This window comes from Papaver somniferum, unplaced genomic scaffold, assembly GCF_003573695.1.
Source record: "Papaver somniferum cultivar HN1 unplaced genomic scaffold, ASM357369v1 unplaced-scaffold_107, whole genome shotgun sequence".
Lineage (NCBI taxonomy): Eukaryota > Viridiplantae > Streptophyta > Magnoliopsida > Ranunculales > Papaveraceae > Papaver > Papaver somniferum.
Window position 1 is genome coordinate 10,289,797 of NW_020619603.1, and position 18,365 is coordinate 10,308,161.

Genomic DNA, 18,365 nt, shown 5'->3' on the forward strand with positions numbered 1-18,365 from the left:
TTTCCGATGCAAGTGTTGTGGTGATGCCTAGTGGTTGTGTTATTGCCAGGATTGTGCTGGTTTCCTCGTTTCGACATATAATACCTGCTCCTGCTATTCCGGGGTAACCCCTTGTTGCCCCGTCCGTGTTAATTTTGATCCAATCTGAGTGGGGCTTGACCCGTCCCACAAAGATGGTTGAAGTTATGTTTGTTCTTTGGGCAGGGTTTTCATATGGATGCATCTCAGGGAGCACCGGTGGGAGGTGGCTCTGGGCCCATGAATATTCCTGCTGGAGTTTGATAGCCATTAGCATTATACTTGTCGGATTTGGTTGTTATTGACGATACATCATGTTATTCCTGGTTATCCATAGAGACCAAAAAAGGAAGCAGAAGGTTGTGGTGATCGGTGCAGGCACTTTTATTTTAAGGATTTGGGGTATAGTTGTTTGATGAGGTAATGAAGTGGATATGACATGATTGTTGTTCCGGTGGTTTGTGAGGTGGGTTAGCAATAGGTTCCAAGAGTCTATAGTTGTTTGACATTGAAGCAGAATGTGAGTGGATGTTTCAGGATTAGAACTGCATTGAGGGCATAGGTTGGAGTTGGTGAGTTGGATGCGGTTAAGAATGTTGAGGGTTGGTAGACCCTCATTGATTGCTTTCCACAAGAAAAGTTGTACTTTTGGGGGACATGGAAGTGTCCAAAGAAATTTGGATGGAGGAAGAGGGTTTTGTTGGGTTTGCGTTGAAGCGCTGATGAGACAGTTGTATCCTGAAGCAGTAGTGAAGTTTCCGCTTTTGGTAAAAGGTCATCTGATCGTATCTGGTTGGTTGTTCTGTGGAATGTGGATATTAACGATTCGTTGAATTATGGGTTGGGGTAATAGGTTCAATTTTTTATGATCCCAATTTCTGGTTGACGGGTCGATGATGTCGGCAACCGATTGTATTGGATGACAAGAAGTTGGGTTAATGGTATTGATGAATTGTGGGATCCAGTTTGCTTGTATGGGGGTGTTTATTCCGTTTCCAATTTGGTGTAAGAGATGTTGTTTGAAAGTTGGTATGAGCGAGGCTAGCTGCCTCCACTGTGGGCTAGGATATGATGGCAGAGGTGGGATGTTTCCGAAAATGGGGTTCTGTTTGAGGTATTTTACATTGTAAAGATTAGCTAATACAGAGTTAGATTTTTCGTGGATGTTCCAAATTCGTTTCATAAGTAGTGCTTTGTTGTGTTCCTTGCTACTTCGTATTCCAAGCCCACCTTGGGATTTAGGTTTGTGGAGCTTATCCTTTCCTAGTGGGTGGAGCTTCTTGATGGAAGAATCGTGACTCCAGAGAAGTTCGTCGTGATACGATCCATTTTTTGGTGGATATGGGTAGGAAGAATTTGGGTTTGCATGAGATGGTTGGCAGTAGGGGTTAAGGATGTTTTTATGAGTTCGAATCTTCCTGATTGGGTGAGACATTTAGTCATCCATCCTTTTGCCTTGCGCGCTAGCCGTTGAAGTAACGGGGAAAAAATATAGCGTGATGATCTTCCTTGTGTTAAATTGTATTCCTAAATAGGTAGGGGGTATGATGTTGTTTGCATGTTGAAGGCTTGTTTTAGATCATCTAGTTGGTGTTGCTCAAGCTTCGGGTGATGGATTAATATGGATTTCGAAGCGTTGATGTGTTAACCCGCCGATGTGCCATAAGCTTGTAGAAGAAGCTTGAGGTGGTTAGTTCCTTCTAGAGTTGCTTTATATGTTATCAAAAGATCATCCGCATACATAAATTTTTTTAGCAAGTCTCATTTATTAGAAGCTTACTAAAATTTTGTTCCCAAGTAGATGGAGGATATTAGGTGTCTAAATTGGGTGAAATTATCAAATTACTCTCCATTGAATCATCATTATAGAAAATAATTCTCTAAAGTGTAATATATTTTCATTTCCTTCTCAAATGTTAACCCTCTTTCCATCGGCCATCGATTTTTATCCTTTTTTTTTCATTTGCAAATGAGGACATCCCTGGTTATCGATGACTCAAAATATGATTAGTCATTTTCTTTAATATATGACGGCGTGGCAAGAAAAATGAAATAAACAATTGACTAGAGTTACTTATCCTTGTGAGAGTAATCCAAGAATTGCGAAAAGTTGAATTATAGAATCGAGGAAAAAATGGTTACGGAAGACAAAGAAACTCTTAAAACAATACAAGCATAAGAAATGGCCCGAATCAGGTATTTTTCTATTAATCCAATCCTCACAATTTCATTCACACAAAAAATTTAAAATTTTGAAATCAAGGTTTTCTGGTTTTAACCAGAATCAGTCTATGTTTATATTCAGGTCGATAGATTTCTTCACAAAACGATCAATGTTCATGCTTACATCAAGAGATTGTTCCGAATGTGTTTTTTGGCCGAAGAACATCCGACCAGAATTTGTCAATGTTCATGTCCGCATCATCTACTATGTAGGAGTCTTAAAGGACTTATTTAAACTAAGTAAGGTGAAGGTGAAGTTGGTGAACCCATTTTGCTAGGACATGGTATCAGGTTTTAGCTGTATTCTAGACTTCTATTTAGTTTGTTTGGATCTAACTCAGGATCCGAATCTGGTTCAGTCTGAATGAGATTTTTATTCTCATTTTCCTGATGTCTGACTTAGCTCATTCAAATACAACGTTTTTTTCCAATACTTGTTTATCACATATCAATTCAAAAGTTTTCTATGACCCCACTTTTGAGTAGCATTTTAGCCAGATTCAGATATAAAGAATCTGATTCGGACGGGTCAGTTAAATTTGAAAAAAGTAAACAACTTGTTCCTTGATCACTTTAAGAAAATAATGAAAAAAATGATAGAAGACTTGTTTACCACTGTTGCCAATCAAACGTACGTGTACACTTCAACAAAGACCAGAGCCTAAACTTACACATGTTTCACAATGATGCAATTAGGCCGGGGCTTTATTTACATTTTTGGAACTCCCTGGTTCTTTTTGAAGGTGTTTGTGTATATTTTCATAAATAATTTTGGATTTCTAAAAGTAAAAAAAGACAACAATTAGGTTGGGAACAAAATCTAAAAATGACTTCAAACCACGAAAAAATTAAATAACTTATTTGGGTATTTCTTAAAAAGTTACTTTTTAACATCAAAAATCTTTCGGATGAGATTTTGGACTTGGCCAGACCATGAAGGGGCCCTGGAAAAAGCTGTCGCCATTGAAAGTTCAAATGAATACTGGACTTATTTGAACAAAGTTATTAACTATTTGCAGTTCCCAACTACAACTAGTTTTCACATTTTAGTTAACAGTACAATCATCGTCCGTAATACGAAAACCAACGGAACTAAACTACAAAAGACTCTTAGAAGACAAAATGTTGTGGTATTTGGATGACATTCTATATTTACGGGTTACACCAACCTAAAAAAATCCAAAAGACAAACTCACTGCATTTGACATAATGCATACAAGAAAAGAATGTACCTAGATTGTCAATTTCTTCTTGTTGTTGTTTTTTTACCTTTTTTGTACCTAGGTCGTATACAAGAAAAGAATTCTGGTGCATAATACTGGAAGAACCATTACTGAATTCTGCTGCAACTGTATCAACAACAACATCCTTAGGTACTGATAATGGGTCGAGATCAAGTACCGTACCTGCAAATAGACCCTTCATGTCACCGGTGGACCTAACTGGGATATCATGAGAAAACCCAAACAATTTGCTAGCATCAATATGATAAGATTCGCCACTCCTTCGAAAGATGGTACTATACCCTGCCACCTTTCCTAATGATGCAACCTTAAAACCAGCTGCAGCCGAGTAATCACTGAGAATTTCCACGAGCGAGAACTTGCATCCTTTTCCTGTTTTAGGATCCGAGCACCAATCAAATGGTTTCCACTCTTCATAAAGTGCCCATACTTCACCTTCTTGTGGATAAAGCTCAAACAGTTTGTCAGAATAGTGATATTCTCGAAAAGACGACACCAAATGTGAGATAGCACCGATGTCACATTTGCCTACACTATCAATCTTAAAGAACCCGCAAGAAACAGGCAAACCTGCCTCATGCCATTTTCTCTCATCTGGGTTGGTAGGTGCAGGTCTCAGCCACCTGACATACAGTATGTTATCTGTGCTATTTGTTTCCTTTTTATAACAACTTTCTATTCCAATAATTTGAGCATACACCCGAGGCATTTTTTCTTGATCGTAGACAGCCAAAAACTGACCAACAGTGAATAAGCTTGCAGCTCCTCTCGAATCAAACTCGCTATAAGCTTTTCCAATGAGACCCAAAGCTGATTGAATCTCCGGAAATTTGTTCTTAACGGGTTCCAAAGTTCTCATCAGCTCCTTGTACCCAAACTCTATGTCATCCTGATCGGCTGTATTGTTAATCCCAAGAACCGAGCACCAACTGATTCCACTCCCTTGAGAATTAACTGCACATACCATGTCACATACTTTTATCAACTCATCAATATATTCAAGTCCTGGATCTGATGTCCGTGCCTCGAGTAACTTATTCCTAGCACCAACATAATCATTATACTTCATCAGGATTAATGCAACCGATCTTTGAATAGCTGCTTTACTGGATTCATGCATATTTGTAAACATTTGGCCAACACCAGTGGTGTTTTCCAATTCTTCACCTCTATGATTCTCAGCAGCACTTGCAGCAGCAGTCAGCAATAGCTGGTGATTGATTCGGAGATATACTTTCAAGAGGAACATCACATAGGGGATCCGGTTCAATTGAATCAAGAATTTTGCTATCAACAGGTGTATCAACAACAATGGGAACCACAGCTTCTGACATGGTAGCGGCAGGCCTGTCGGACACATCATGATGAATAACAACATCTCTCCCTATAACAAAAACATCTGCGATGGGTGAATTCTCATGGAATTCGATCATACGCTTCAATTCTCTATCATTGGAAACCTTAATAAGTGTTTTTCCATGACCTGGAAGAATATACTTGATAGTCACAGTCTCGGGACTATAATTCCACAATCCAGCAAGCTCCAACTTGAAATCATCAAACTTAGTTTCACTATCGATGTCGATTGCATGAGCATCTCCACAATGATTAACGTATGACAATGAACCATCGTCTTTATTTTTCACAAACTCACCCCCAGATTGACATATAGTTATAAGTGTCTTAAGCCTCATTCCCATTACCTACACATACAAATCAAAAATTGAAATTTCCACATAGAAAATTCAATGTTTTGAGAAGCCCCATTTTGTAAAGGTCCAATTCAATCTACATAAGCAATTATATTAAACCCCATTTCGGAAAATTCTACTAAAACCCTATATGTACAAACGTTAAGAACCCTAAATCCCTTCAATTATAAGCTCAGTTGTAATGGAAAGAAGAACTGCGAAAAATATAAAACTGAGGGAGGAAGTGAAACTTACTGAAACTTTCCTGATGTACAAGGAGAAGGAAGAAGAAGAAGAACCGGGAGCAGCATTCAGATTTCAGCAACAGGAGGCGTTTTACTTGCCCGAATTCCCTTAATAAGTGAGTTGTGAGCCTACAAAAATATTTCTGGGATATGTTAGGGCAAAGAAATCTGGAAGGACTCGTTTAAACAAAACTACGGTTAACCCTATTTGCTAGGACCTGGTATGGTTTGAAACCCATTCTAGACAGTTTCACCCAGTTTGTTTGGATCTGCCATAGGATCTGAATCCAGTTAAATGTCTGACTCAGACTGAGTCAGATGTCAGACCGCTTTCATTTTTCTGGCTAAGACTGGGTTTGGTAATGCTTTAATTTTTGCAAAAACACTTTCAAAATTTATATATGTCAATAATTTCTAAAATTAGTGTTTGATAAAAAAAATTAAAATGCTTTTTATCAAAAGCACTTGCCAAATTCCTAACTTTTAAAAGCCGGAGAGGAGGGGCTTTTAAAAGCTAGAAATGCATAAGGTGAGGTCTCACCCAACTTTAATGCTTGATTTATCATTCTTATCCCTAATTTATTTTATAAATTTAAGTAAAACAATTTTCAGAGATAAGCCTGTTATTGTCATTTGCTACAACAACAATGGTTGAATTTGATATTTTACCAAACACAGTTTGATAGCTTTTTTAATCAGCTTTAACTTTAACTAATTTTTTACCAAACGTCTAACTGTTCTTTGCTCACAGCGCAGCACAACAACGCAGAGCAGAAAAGTGCTTTTATAAAAACCGCAACAATACCAAGCTAAGCCAAAATGATTGACTTCTAACAACAATGCTGCACACATCGAAGTACACACTTCGTTTTATCCCGAAAGGGAATCGAATGGATAAAATTCAGCGTTCCCTGCATCGAGATATGTATGGGCAGAAATGGAGCCCATGTGTTGTCTCTGTCGGTGTAAAATTCGGTGAAAAAGCCAGAGTAAGTTTAGACTTATTCAACTTCTAAGGTATTTGAGTAGGGTAACTGGCTCTTTTATCACGCTAATAATTTTGTGTCAGATTTAGATGTAATCAGACAGGTTAGGTTCGGACAAACCAATTGAGTTGGGAAATTTATTTATTCCCAGATTACCTCGAACAAAAACTTCGGACACTTCTATTCCACTCAACTACAAAGATTCAACTTGAACTAGTTGTCCTGTGTGTGGTAACCGTATTGCAAATTTGGACAGGCAGCTAGTGCACATTACAATGAATGTTGCACTATGAACCAATCTTAGTGGACTTTTTAAAACTAAGTAGGGTTAACCCAGTTTGGTAGGACCCGATATGGTTTGATTCCCATTCTAGAGTTCCATTTTATTTGTTTGGATCCGACTCGGTATCTAAATATGGTTCAGTGTATGAATACTATGATTTTATTTTGTTTTTAGTTGCATGCTGTATGACTTAACTCATACACCTAATTCTAAGGTATTCAAGTCAAATACAGTTTTCTTATGACTTCTTAGCCTGACTTCCACGTCACAAGTCAATTCGCAGAACATTGAACATCATGTATGTTGGCTTCCGTGATGACATTCATTCCACTATGAAAGATTCAAATTGAGTTAGTAGTCATGAGTGTAGCAATAAAATTGAAAAATGTTGGAGTGGTTGTTGTGCTATTTGGATGCGAATTGGACTTGGCCTGACCATGAAGGGGCCGTGGAAAAAGTTGCATCCAGTAAAGGTTCAAATGAATACTGGACTTATGCTAGAAGGAACAAAATCATCAACTATGTACAGTTCTCAAATACATCTAGTTTTCACATACTCCCTCCGTCCCACTATTAAGTGACCTACTTTATAACTAAAGTGGAACAAAGGTAGTATTAACTAACAATACAGTCATAGTCTGTAATATGAAAATAGAGAAATTCCAACAACAAAGGCGCTCATAAAGTCGAATTGTTGTGGTATTTGGATGACATTCCGAGAGACAAACTCATCGTTCTTTCTATAATACTTATTTCCTTTTGAATAACTCTAAGGTCAAGAACTATGGTGAAGAATTTCTCTTAGCTATAGCTTATTTGAAGCTAAGGAAAATGGGTCTCAGGTCAACCTCTCTGTTATCCCTTAGCTAAACCTTACGGTTACGGAGATTATGTTTTCTTGTAAATAGTGTCAAATGAAAACTAAGTATTCGTCTTTCTTTTTTTTCCAAATTTCTTTTTTCCGTTGGAGTATTTGTATAGGTTAAAAGATAACTAAGAGAAAGAAAAAAATGAGATATAATAGGAAAACAAAGAGTTTTGTAAATAAAAATAGTGAAAAAAAAGTTTTTGTGTAAAAGAGTAAAAAACAAAAATGGATACTCAGTATATGTTAAAAAAATCACACAGAAACCGAGTATCTGTAAAATAGTTTTTCAATGAAAACTCAGTTTTTGTGTGATTTCCCTTAGCTACGAGGTGAATCAAATCTGATCAACTTCGAAATATAGCTAAGGCATATCGTTACATGTAAGAGACACGAAAGACCATAATAGGTGTCTTTCGTTACAATCAATTAAGATATAGAGAAGTGAAATCATGCACCAAAGTAGTTGGCCTAAATATTACTAAATCTGATCTAGGGAAGACAAAATTGATGGTGTTTTTTTCCCTCCAAGTTTTGAGAAGCGGCAGAAAATAGAGAGCTCCAATCAGAATCCGAGGCAGATGCCAGATTTTTTATTTATTCTTTTTATCTGATGTCTAATTGAATCGACACATACACCTAAGAACTTGTTTGTTTGCAGCTGACTCGGACCGAGTCAGCAGTCAGACCGTTTGTTTTCCATTTTGAGTCAGATCTGACTCGACCTATGACTCAGACATAACCCCTGACTCGGACTCATTTGAGTCAGGTAACAAAATACCCCTGACTCATGGGACCAAACCACTGACTCACTTATTTCCGAGTCAGATGAGTCAGATCTGACTCAAAACAAACATATCGACTCAGATCCAGATGAGTCAGGTGATTTCACTCAGATGATTCAGATCCAGATGAGTCAGGAGTAAACAAACATGGTGTAACTCTTTTACTCCATTAGCACTCTGGAAATTTATGTAGCCATTTAAAAAATCTTGAGCAAATCTTAGATGATAGAACTGAGACGAGTTAATTGAGTTAGGAAAAATTAAACAATTTGCTTATTTGATCAATTTAAAAAGAAAAAAAAATACTCTTATATCGGTCGTCTTTCCAAGATATAAAAAGTAGATGACTTGTTTACTGATATTGCCGATCAATTATGCATGTATACTTCGAAAAAGGCCAAAGCCTAAACTTATAACACGTTCCACACCGATACATCAATTAGAGTTCATGTACAAGACATTTTGTTCCAAACTAGTTGTTTTATATTTGTCGATGAAAATTCATTCCACTACTAGGTGAGGACGGGAAAGTGGCTGTTAACCTAATAATAAATTTTTCTCTGGGCACAGCTAGACTCACTTTGTGTGAGTAAACCGGCCAGATAGACCGTCCCCACTACTGACGCAACCGTCATCTGTATAACATGTCTCCTGTCAGATGTCCATTTTGGGTCCTAAAATTTTTCATGGGACATGATCGGCAATGGTTCAGTGAATTAACTTTACCGACAAGTACTCAGTCTTGCACACTTGCATCAAGTATGCAGTTTCCTTTATTCATAGGGATTTACGTAACAGGAATCTTTCTTCTTTTCTCTCTAAATCTTTATGCTCCCATAAGCATGCATAAGAGGTTTGTCATGCATCAATGTACTTAAACAATTTGAAAAGATCATCATCATAGACACAAACACATAGTGCAACAAATTCATTTTATTGCATCAAGAAAAATTAAAAACTTCTGTCCAACCAATGGACTAAACATGCCATCACTCTCTTATTAATGTCTTTTTCTCTCAAACATGAGACTACATCTCTACAAACTATCCTCTATAATTCAACGGTTCTTCTCCAATCCAACAACACCAAAATTATTGATCCCTAAGCTATTTATTCATTCTAAAGATCATGCCAAAACTTGTGCAACCGCTTGCACATCCTACCGACATCCACATTACCTAACCGCCAAATTTTCAAGCCAAATAATGTCACATCTGTTCTTGGTGGTTCGCTAGGATTTTCCAAAAATCGGTTATAAAGCCAATTTAATTATAACCGTCTCAAACCAACTCCTAGATTTGGCACGCGTGTGATGCGCACATAACTTGTAACTGACAGTCTGAGCCAATGCACGACCATGATGGCGTTATACTTTTCTTTGTCGAAACCAACGCACAGACATTATGGTGTTGCAATTATCATGGCCATGCACTTATCTCATTTAATTTTGATGCATCATCCGTGCAAACTCATGTCGTTTATCCCTTAATCCGCTGCTTGGATTAGCTCCACACTTTAAGTGCATCATTTTCATTCTTATTGCCGAGAAATAGACAACAACGTTCCATTTGGAAATGCTACTGTTGCATATGCATTTTCCAAGCCTTACCTAATGCCTAAGTCATTTCATGACTTGCAGTGCATCCATAATTCCTTCATTGAGATGAGATAACTCTAAATAAGGAATATGCAACACTTTCTATCGCATAATACCGCACATGTCAAGTAGCCATTCTTGTCTCAACCATGATGGCGCTACATCTCGGACTTGTAAGCTTCTTCTGCCAGGGCACTGATTGCAGTGTTGCGCCATGATTGTGTGGGTAAAATAACCGATGGCCACGTGTCGACATCCCAAGGGATGAATATATAATGATATGATGAGGTTGAAGCACCATATCACTAGATGAGAAAAGGATTTGTCTCAGTCGAGACTACTGCACAAGCGCCACATGAATGACGCGTGTATGTAAAGGTATAATCTGCTCAGACGGTCAAGTCTAAAAAGCAAGACCGCAATTAATGAAGGATAAGAATAAGACTTGGGTAGTTGGGCATCGTGACAGAAGACTCAGACGATCTATACTACGACCAAGAGCCGATGGAGCACAAGGTTCTCCACAGAAAGGCGACACGATCCAAGGGAGAGTAAGACAAATCCGAGGGAGAACCAAGTACGCCATCGCGAGGGACGGTAAAGAACGAGTCCGAGGGATCCAGGGCGATGGATGACAGCTCACCCAGCTCGGACGATCAAGCGACTACGAGTTTATTCCGTCTATAAATACCAGTCCATGTACCAGGAGGTGGACAACTTTTGTAATCTTAGATTGTTTTTCTACAGAGAATTCCTGAGAGAAACTTAGATAGGGAGAAAGTGAGAAATGTAGAAGAGATCTGTAACACTTTCAAGGGTAAGACCTTATAATCAATAAGAAAACATCATCTTCTCCGTGGACGTAGGTCTTCATGGACGCACCACGTTATATGTTTGTGTTAATCTTTACATTTCATGCTATTCACATCTTTTTCATGATGAATATTGTATGTTTAAGTATTTTTTAGTCTTTAATCTTACTTGGATGTAGTAGTCAGAAAATATGCAGCTACATTTTGGCGCTAGAAACAGGGAGGTATGAAGATCTAATCTACCTCCCTAACATCAACTCTATGTTGCTTTCATAATCTCTGTAAGAGAAGTGTTTTCATACTACAAAGTAGATTTCTTTTGAGATGAATGAGTAGAGCTCGGACTCAAAATTGATCTTCACGATCTAAGAAGTCTAGGAGAACCTCAAGATCATCAGATCTACGTTTTTTCACTAATTTTATTTAAGATTTCTTGTTATTTTCAAGATTTTCAAAGTTTTCCTCAAGTAGCTCAGGAGAGTTGTAGATCGGAGTAAACATGGAGTTCTAAATGCTTCGGTGCTCAAACGATCTCCTCCATGAAAGAGCTGGGAAGAGATGCTAGTCAGTAGACTACATAGGGAAACAATCACCTTATGAGAGTTGAAAAACACAAACTTTTCTTGATGTTCATCATCAAACTCGTCATAATCTCGGAATCTCCTTCTTAAGAATTTGAATTTAAGTCAAGCGGAGTAATTAATGAGTATATAATCAGTCATCAAACTCAAAGTTTTGTTTGATGTCATAAGTTAAAAGATGATGAGTTATATTTCCTAGAATGGGAAAACGTACTCAATCGTCATAATTAGATTCTTTCCCTATAGGGGTATGGCGTGTTGAGGGAGATATCTCCTCGGAAAAAAAGGACTGGAGAAACACCTTTTCTCCATCATCAACATCTCATGCAAACAGGGATGTTTTGACATTTTCACATGTCTCCAAAATCTACTGCAAAGTCTTCCTGTACTAAAATGTCCAGTCTGAACTATGGCTTAGTAATTGCTTGTGACCTGCAAATATAGAGTCCCACTTTTCTAAAATAAATTACAAATTAAGTAATTGCATATATTGTAGGGAAGGTAATGGTGAGGCGACGATCTACTCGTTCGAGCCAAGGATAAAATGGTGGAGCCCAAACAGAAGGACTCGACGATATGGAGCCAGGTGATCCTCTGATCCCAGGCGAGGGACAACTCGATGACCAATATCGGGAAGGATTAACTGATAATTCAAGCTCCGAAGGAGAGGGAAACCCCTTCGAGAAGCGTGACGATATTCGTCTTACTCATCCAGGAGGGTTGAGCTTCTTGCAGAGACAAGCAGCAAATGATGAGGTCAAGAAGGACAACCCTTCAGACCTCGCCGATAACAATGCTGCAATTGCAGCCATCCTGAGAACCCAAGAGGCTCAGGATAAGAGAATGATGAACTTAGAAAGGCGCAATAGAAATCTAGAATGGAGAAACCGCAGGTTAAAACACAAAGTAACAAGGAAGGTACCACTCACCACCATCGAAGAAATCCCGGAGAAGGAAAACCCTTTCGAGCATCTGCAACACGACGAACGAATTAACATCCCTGACACCTCGAACGAGGAAACATCGGATCGATTTACTAAGGGAAGTAGAGGTGTGCACGACCATGAGGGTAGCCTACCTGAAGGGTCATCAGATGTTGATCCCAAACACAAACGAAACAAGAATCGAATCGACGAAGTAAATATTGACTACGAGACTGAGAATCTCGCAGCCACAAACCCAAAGCGAGGGGAGAACTCGAGGCGATCAAGGCATCGCCCCCATGAACCATCTTTCTCGCCCGAGAGAGCTCTGGGAAGGAGAAAGAAGGCTGAAACCAGGCAAGATGAGGACGAACTCCAAGTCCGAGTCAACCGACTCGAGACAATGTATAGAGAAGCTAAAGGGAAGCATGAGAATAAGAAATTGGCAGTAGTCATGCAATAAGCAGGACAATTCCCCTTATCCCAAAATCTATTAAGATTACCCCTCCCAAAAAAATAATCCCCATCGGTTTACACGCTCCCGTTCACATGAACAAGAGATGCAATCGAGCACCTTAGAACTTATCGTATGACGCTGACCTCTGGGGCACCCATATATCGTATGGAGACCTGCCCCGAGACATGGTACTTAGACTGTAACACCATCTCACACTCAGCGATGGACAACCCCATCCGAGAAGAAAATATCACGGGAAAAATTCACAAACAAAATTTCAACGGTGACGAAGTCTTTAGTGATCCAAAGAACCCAAACTGGAGGAATGGATGAGACTTCCCATTACCTTTGAAGCCTCACTAGTTGTTACGATGGCCATCGCCCTCCCTGAACCCGAGGGCGGGGAGACAAAAACCAAGGCACTCCCATGGGCGATGCCCAGAATTTTGATCGATGGTGGAAGTTCGGTGGAGATCTTATTCTATGAAACATTTAAACAAATGGGTCTCATAGACGAATGTCTCGTCCCCTCCACTTACAACATATTTGGCTTCAACGGGTCATCAACCCGCCCAAAAGGTTAAATAACGCTAGAAGTTCGGGTGGGAAAGATCCTCACCCTAACCACCTTCTGCGTTGTAGATGTACTATCACCTTACACAGCCATTGTGGGCCGATCCTGGGTCCACGAAATCAAAGGAGTGGCCTCGACTTACCATCAAAGGCTAAGGTTTCCTACGCCTGACGGAGTGGCAGAAATCACTGAGATATTGCTGAAGCAAAATGCTGCTACAAGACAGAAGTTCAATACGGAGAGAACAAAATAAATTCTTCCAAAGCAAAAAATAAACGATCTATGAATTCCAATAATCAGGCCGAAATCAATGCTTACATGGCCAGAACGAATGAGGCGAGACGATCGGGCAACGAACTCGCAATGGAGAATAGCATCCCATAGGACTCACCCATGGGACCATACTAAACCTCTCCGATATAGGAGAATTAAAATCCAATTTCTCGGCCTCGGATCCAACCAAGGAAGTCAACATCAGAACACAAGAAAACCCGGGTATGGTAAAAATAGGGACACTCCTCAGCAAAGAAGAGGAAGAGAATCTAATACAGGTTCTAAGGGAATATTCCGATGTTTTCGCCTGGCGTATGGAAGATATGCCAGGAATAGACCTTGAAGTGTGCTGTCATCATCTGAAAATTGACCCAAAGCACAAGCCTATGCGGAAAAAAAATGAGAAGAGTGGCACCAGAATATGAAGCCATCCATAAAGAGATAAAGAAAATGGAAGCTTCAGGGGTGATAAGAGAAGTCCATTACCCAACATGGATATCTAACATGGTGATCGTGCCAAAGAAAAAAGGAGGAGGAAGGATCTGTATCGACTTCAACGACCTTAATAAAGCTTTCCCCAAGGACAGCTTCTCACTTCCTAACATAGACCAGCTTGTAAAAGCAACCTAAGGATACGGATTGCTATCTCTGATGGACGGATACTCTGGTTATAACCAGATCCCCCTCGCCGAGGAAGATCAATAACATACCACTTTCTTCACCCCTCGTGGCCTCTACTGCTATACCAAGATGCCATTTGGGTTAAAACATGCAGGGGCCACCTACCAAAAAGATGTTTGGCGGTTGGATACACAAAACCCTAGAGGTATACGTAGACGACATGCTTGTTAAAAGCAAACTCCCACAAGATCATGCACATGATCTCAGGAAAATCTTCGCACAAATGAGAAAATTTAATATGAAGATCAATCCCGCAAAATGTGCCTTCAGAGTAACCTGAGGAAAATTCTTGGGCTATCTGGTCACCAAACGAGGAATCGAGGTTGATCCGGAGAAGGTACGGTACATATTGGAAATGCCTTCCCCAGCCACGCTCAAGGATGTGGAGAGACTGAATGTCCTGCTAGCAGCCTAGGAAGATTCATCGCCCGATCTTCTGACAAATACAGAGACTTCTTCAATACCTTAAAGAAGGGTGAAAAGTTTTCTTGGACTAGTGCTTGTGAGGAAGCCTTTCAAAAAATCAAGGAACATCTAGAAACCTTACCGATCCTCCAAAAGCCTAACCTAGGTGAAAACCTCTACATCTACCTATCAGCAACTAATAGTTCGATCAGTGCAGTACTCACTCGCATAAATGCAGATGCGGAACAACCGATATATTTCATCATCAAAAATTTGACGTCAGCTGAGAAAAACTATTCAAATATCGAGAATATAGTGTTATCTCTGGTCTACGCAACATAAAAGTTGCGTACTTATTTTCATGCACACATTGTAATAGTCATCACTAGATCCCCCATAGAGTCCGTGTTAGACCATGCCGACAGAGCAGGTAGAATCTCCAAATGGGGGGCCCAAATCAAACAATTCGGTGTAAAATACCAAGCCCAGACAGCAATCAAGACCCAGGTGGTCGCAGATTTCTTAGCGGCCTTCCCGATGGACGATACTGATAAGATTGAAGAAATCTCGGGGATGGAAGAAGAGATAGAGGATCCTCCCGAACTACTTTGCTCCGAAGATCCAAACCGATGGTAGGTTTTCGTTGATGGGTCGTGAAACTCGGAAGGATCAGGTATCAGAATGGTTTTTACAACCCCCACCGGCCGAAGGATCGTCTATAGCTTAAGGCTCGAACTCCCTGCCACTAACAATATAATCGAATACGAGGCAGTAATACATGCCTTCCGAGTCATCATCGCGTTGGGCATCCATAATGTGCGTCTCACAAGCGATTCACAACTCATTGTCCGGCATATAGATGGAACGTACCAAACCTCAGATCCATGTCTGCAGCGATACCTTCAACTCGCTAAGAACTATATCGAGCAGATACCTAACATCACATTCCGCCACATAAACCGAGTCAACAACAGATATGCTGATGCCTTAGCATTCATAGCTTCCATGACAGTTATCCCCGAAGCTACCAATGTCAGAATCGAAAAGGTTCTACTCCCCTCCATCCCATTGGAAGGAAACATGGACATCCTCGCTGTCGACTCAGTAGCCCAGGAGGAAAGTATGCCAGAGGATGACTGGGGGACGCCCACCATCAAGTATCTAGCTAACGGATACCTCCCCATCGATCAATTAATCGCACACAAGATAATATCAAGGTCTGGGAACTACCAACTCCGGGATGGCGTGTTATACAAACAATCCTACCTTGGGCCTCTCCTCAGATGTCTCTCATTTGCGGAAGGACAAACCATACTAAAAGAAATACACTATGGTTACGCAGGAAACCATAGTGGAGGACGATCCTTCGCCCATAAAGCAAAATTACATGGGTATTTTTCGCCTTGCATGAACGAGGACTCGAAGCAAATGACAAAAATTTGCATAGAGTGCCAAAAATTTGGCAAAAGAAGACATGCACCTTCGATGGACTTAAAGTCTGTCCTAAGTCCTTGGCCATTCGCCAAATGGGGGGTGGATATTGTCGGACCCCTAAGGGCCGGTACTGGACAACAGAAGTATTTAATCGTGGCCACAGACTACTTCACTAAATGGATGGAGGCCTCGGCTTTAAGACACATAAGAGATCATGATGTATTTAAATTTCTCTTCGAGCATATTATATGCCGCTTCGGTATCCCGGCCGCCATTGTATCTGATAATGGGGCACAACTCCGAGGGAAAAACATTGATCTTCTCTTTAATTGTTTCAAGATCAGAAAAAACAAATCTACGCCAATCTATCCTGAGAGCAATGGCCTGGCAGAGGCCACAAACAAAACTATTGCCGACATCCTCAAGAAGAAACTTGACGGATATGTAGCTAGTTGGTGTGAACAACTACACAACATCCTATGGGCCTATCGAACCACAAAATGGGAAGCCACATGAATGTCTCCCTTCACCCTCACATATGGCATAGAGGCAATCATACCAACATAAGCCATGATCCCCACAACGAAGACCGAGGCATGGGAGAAAAATCTGACCTCGGACATGATACTCTCCAAGCTGGACGATTTGGAAGAAAACAGAGAAATTGCTCTCCAAAAAACAAAAAATTATCACAGAAAATTGGCTCGGGAATACATCAAACGTGTTCACCAGAGATAATTCAGCCCAGGCGATAAAGTCTGGCGCGAGATTCCGCCCTACCAACGCGAGTCAGGAAAATTTTCACCCATATAGGAAGGCCCACTAACATTCCTCGCTAAGGCAGGGGATGGAGCATACAGATTGCTCAAATCCAATGGCGATGAACTTGAACGCCCATGGAACATCAAATACCTAAAAGCTTACAACGCTTAGAAAAACCGACAACGGTCCTAGAATAGGGCACGATCCCTACTTGTACACAGGTCATAAAACCTTCTTGGAATGTACTCAGAGCTTAGAAATCTCTCTTTTGACAAATAATAAAATCGCTCCTTTGTGTTAATTTCGTTTTTTTTTTGCTTTGTTTATTTGATTTACTTTTATTCTTTTCTGTTTTGTTTTCCTTTTTTTCTTTTTTAATTACTTCATCCCATACTTGCATACCACAAAAGCCCATACACCACTATGGCATGGTGCTAGTCACACCTTCCATTCTACATAGAATGATGCAGGTATATTATCTAAGCTACCCGACATAGACACATACCTAAGGTAATTCCATCACGATCACGGAATTGGATGATGTCCTCTACAACAGGAGATATCCAGAATTGAGATGCCTGCACATGGCCGGGGCAAGTATCACTCGACCGAGGTATCACCCTCCAAGTCATATGGGGGAAATCTAGTCCCAAATAGGGAACCAAAAAATAAAAAAATAAAAATAAATAAAAATGAGAAAGCGCGAAGGAAAAGATCCTATGTATAAACTTCCAATACTATAAGCGGTGCCTTATCCAAACACATGAACTGATCACTCCTTGGCTTTGACATCCATGATCGGATCAAAATTACATATGGCCATTCCTCCGAGACACACAACTCGCACAAAGCGATCAAATAAGCAAACTCTGAACAGTACATAGCTACAAAATACACGACGCCTTCAGACAAGAACATCGCGCTCGCGCCGCGCTTGGAGAAACAGGTTCGCCACCTACTTGTTTCTCGCTCGAGAAAGCATCCATGAGAAGGAGCACAACCAACCATTCTCTTCACACACACCCTGGACTGGAGCAAACCACCAATCGATTTCCCACCGCTTTAAACATATGACAAGCCTCCGGTGCTACGACATAAAATAGGGGCAAGGTATATATATATATATATATATATATATATATATATATACGTTTGAAAACATAAATAGTATTTTATACCCTAGAACCTCCGCACAGCATACAATGTTCCCAAGGCCAATCGTAAGAAGAAACACAACACACGAAGTGTTTCGAAGTTTGCCCGTGAAAGGAATCAGTGATAAATACGAGATCCCGTAACAGAAGGTGCAGTCACTTAGCGAACAGACGAGGCTAAAGATGTCATGCGAAAAGATAGGTCTCTCTGAGAAGACATTGGTGATGATCTAGAACATGATCAAGAAAAAACGAAGCAATACATGAATGAGAGTACATACCATCATGGTAAAAAATACATGAATAACTACCTTTTTCCCATAGAGGACGAAGAGGAAAAAATTTAGCATACATCGGAGAAAAGAATGAAGG

General features: G+C 40.0%; 1 protein-coding gene across 1 annotated transcript; it reads right to left on the reverse strand.

Annotated features, from left to right (window-relative positions):
* Positions 1 to 3,338: 3,338 nt before the first annotated feature.
* LOC113328040 lies at positions 3,339 to 4,605 on the reverse strand. Its single transcript, XM_026575134.1, has 2 exons — positions 3,511 to 4,605; positions 3,339 to 3,410 (listed from the first exon to the last, which is right to left on the reverse strand). Exons 1-2 carry the CDS (start codon positions 4,603 to 4,605, stop codon positions 3,339 to 3,341), a joined length of 1,167 nt encoding a protein of 388 aa, XP_026430919.1.
* Between the last annotated feature and the right edge of the window lie 13,760 nt (positions 4,606 to 18,365).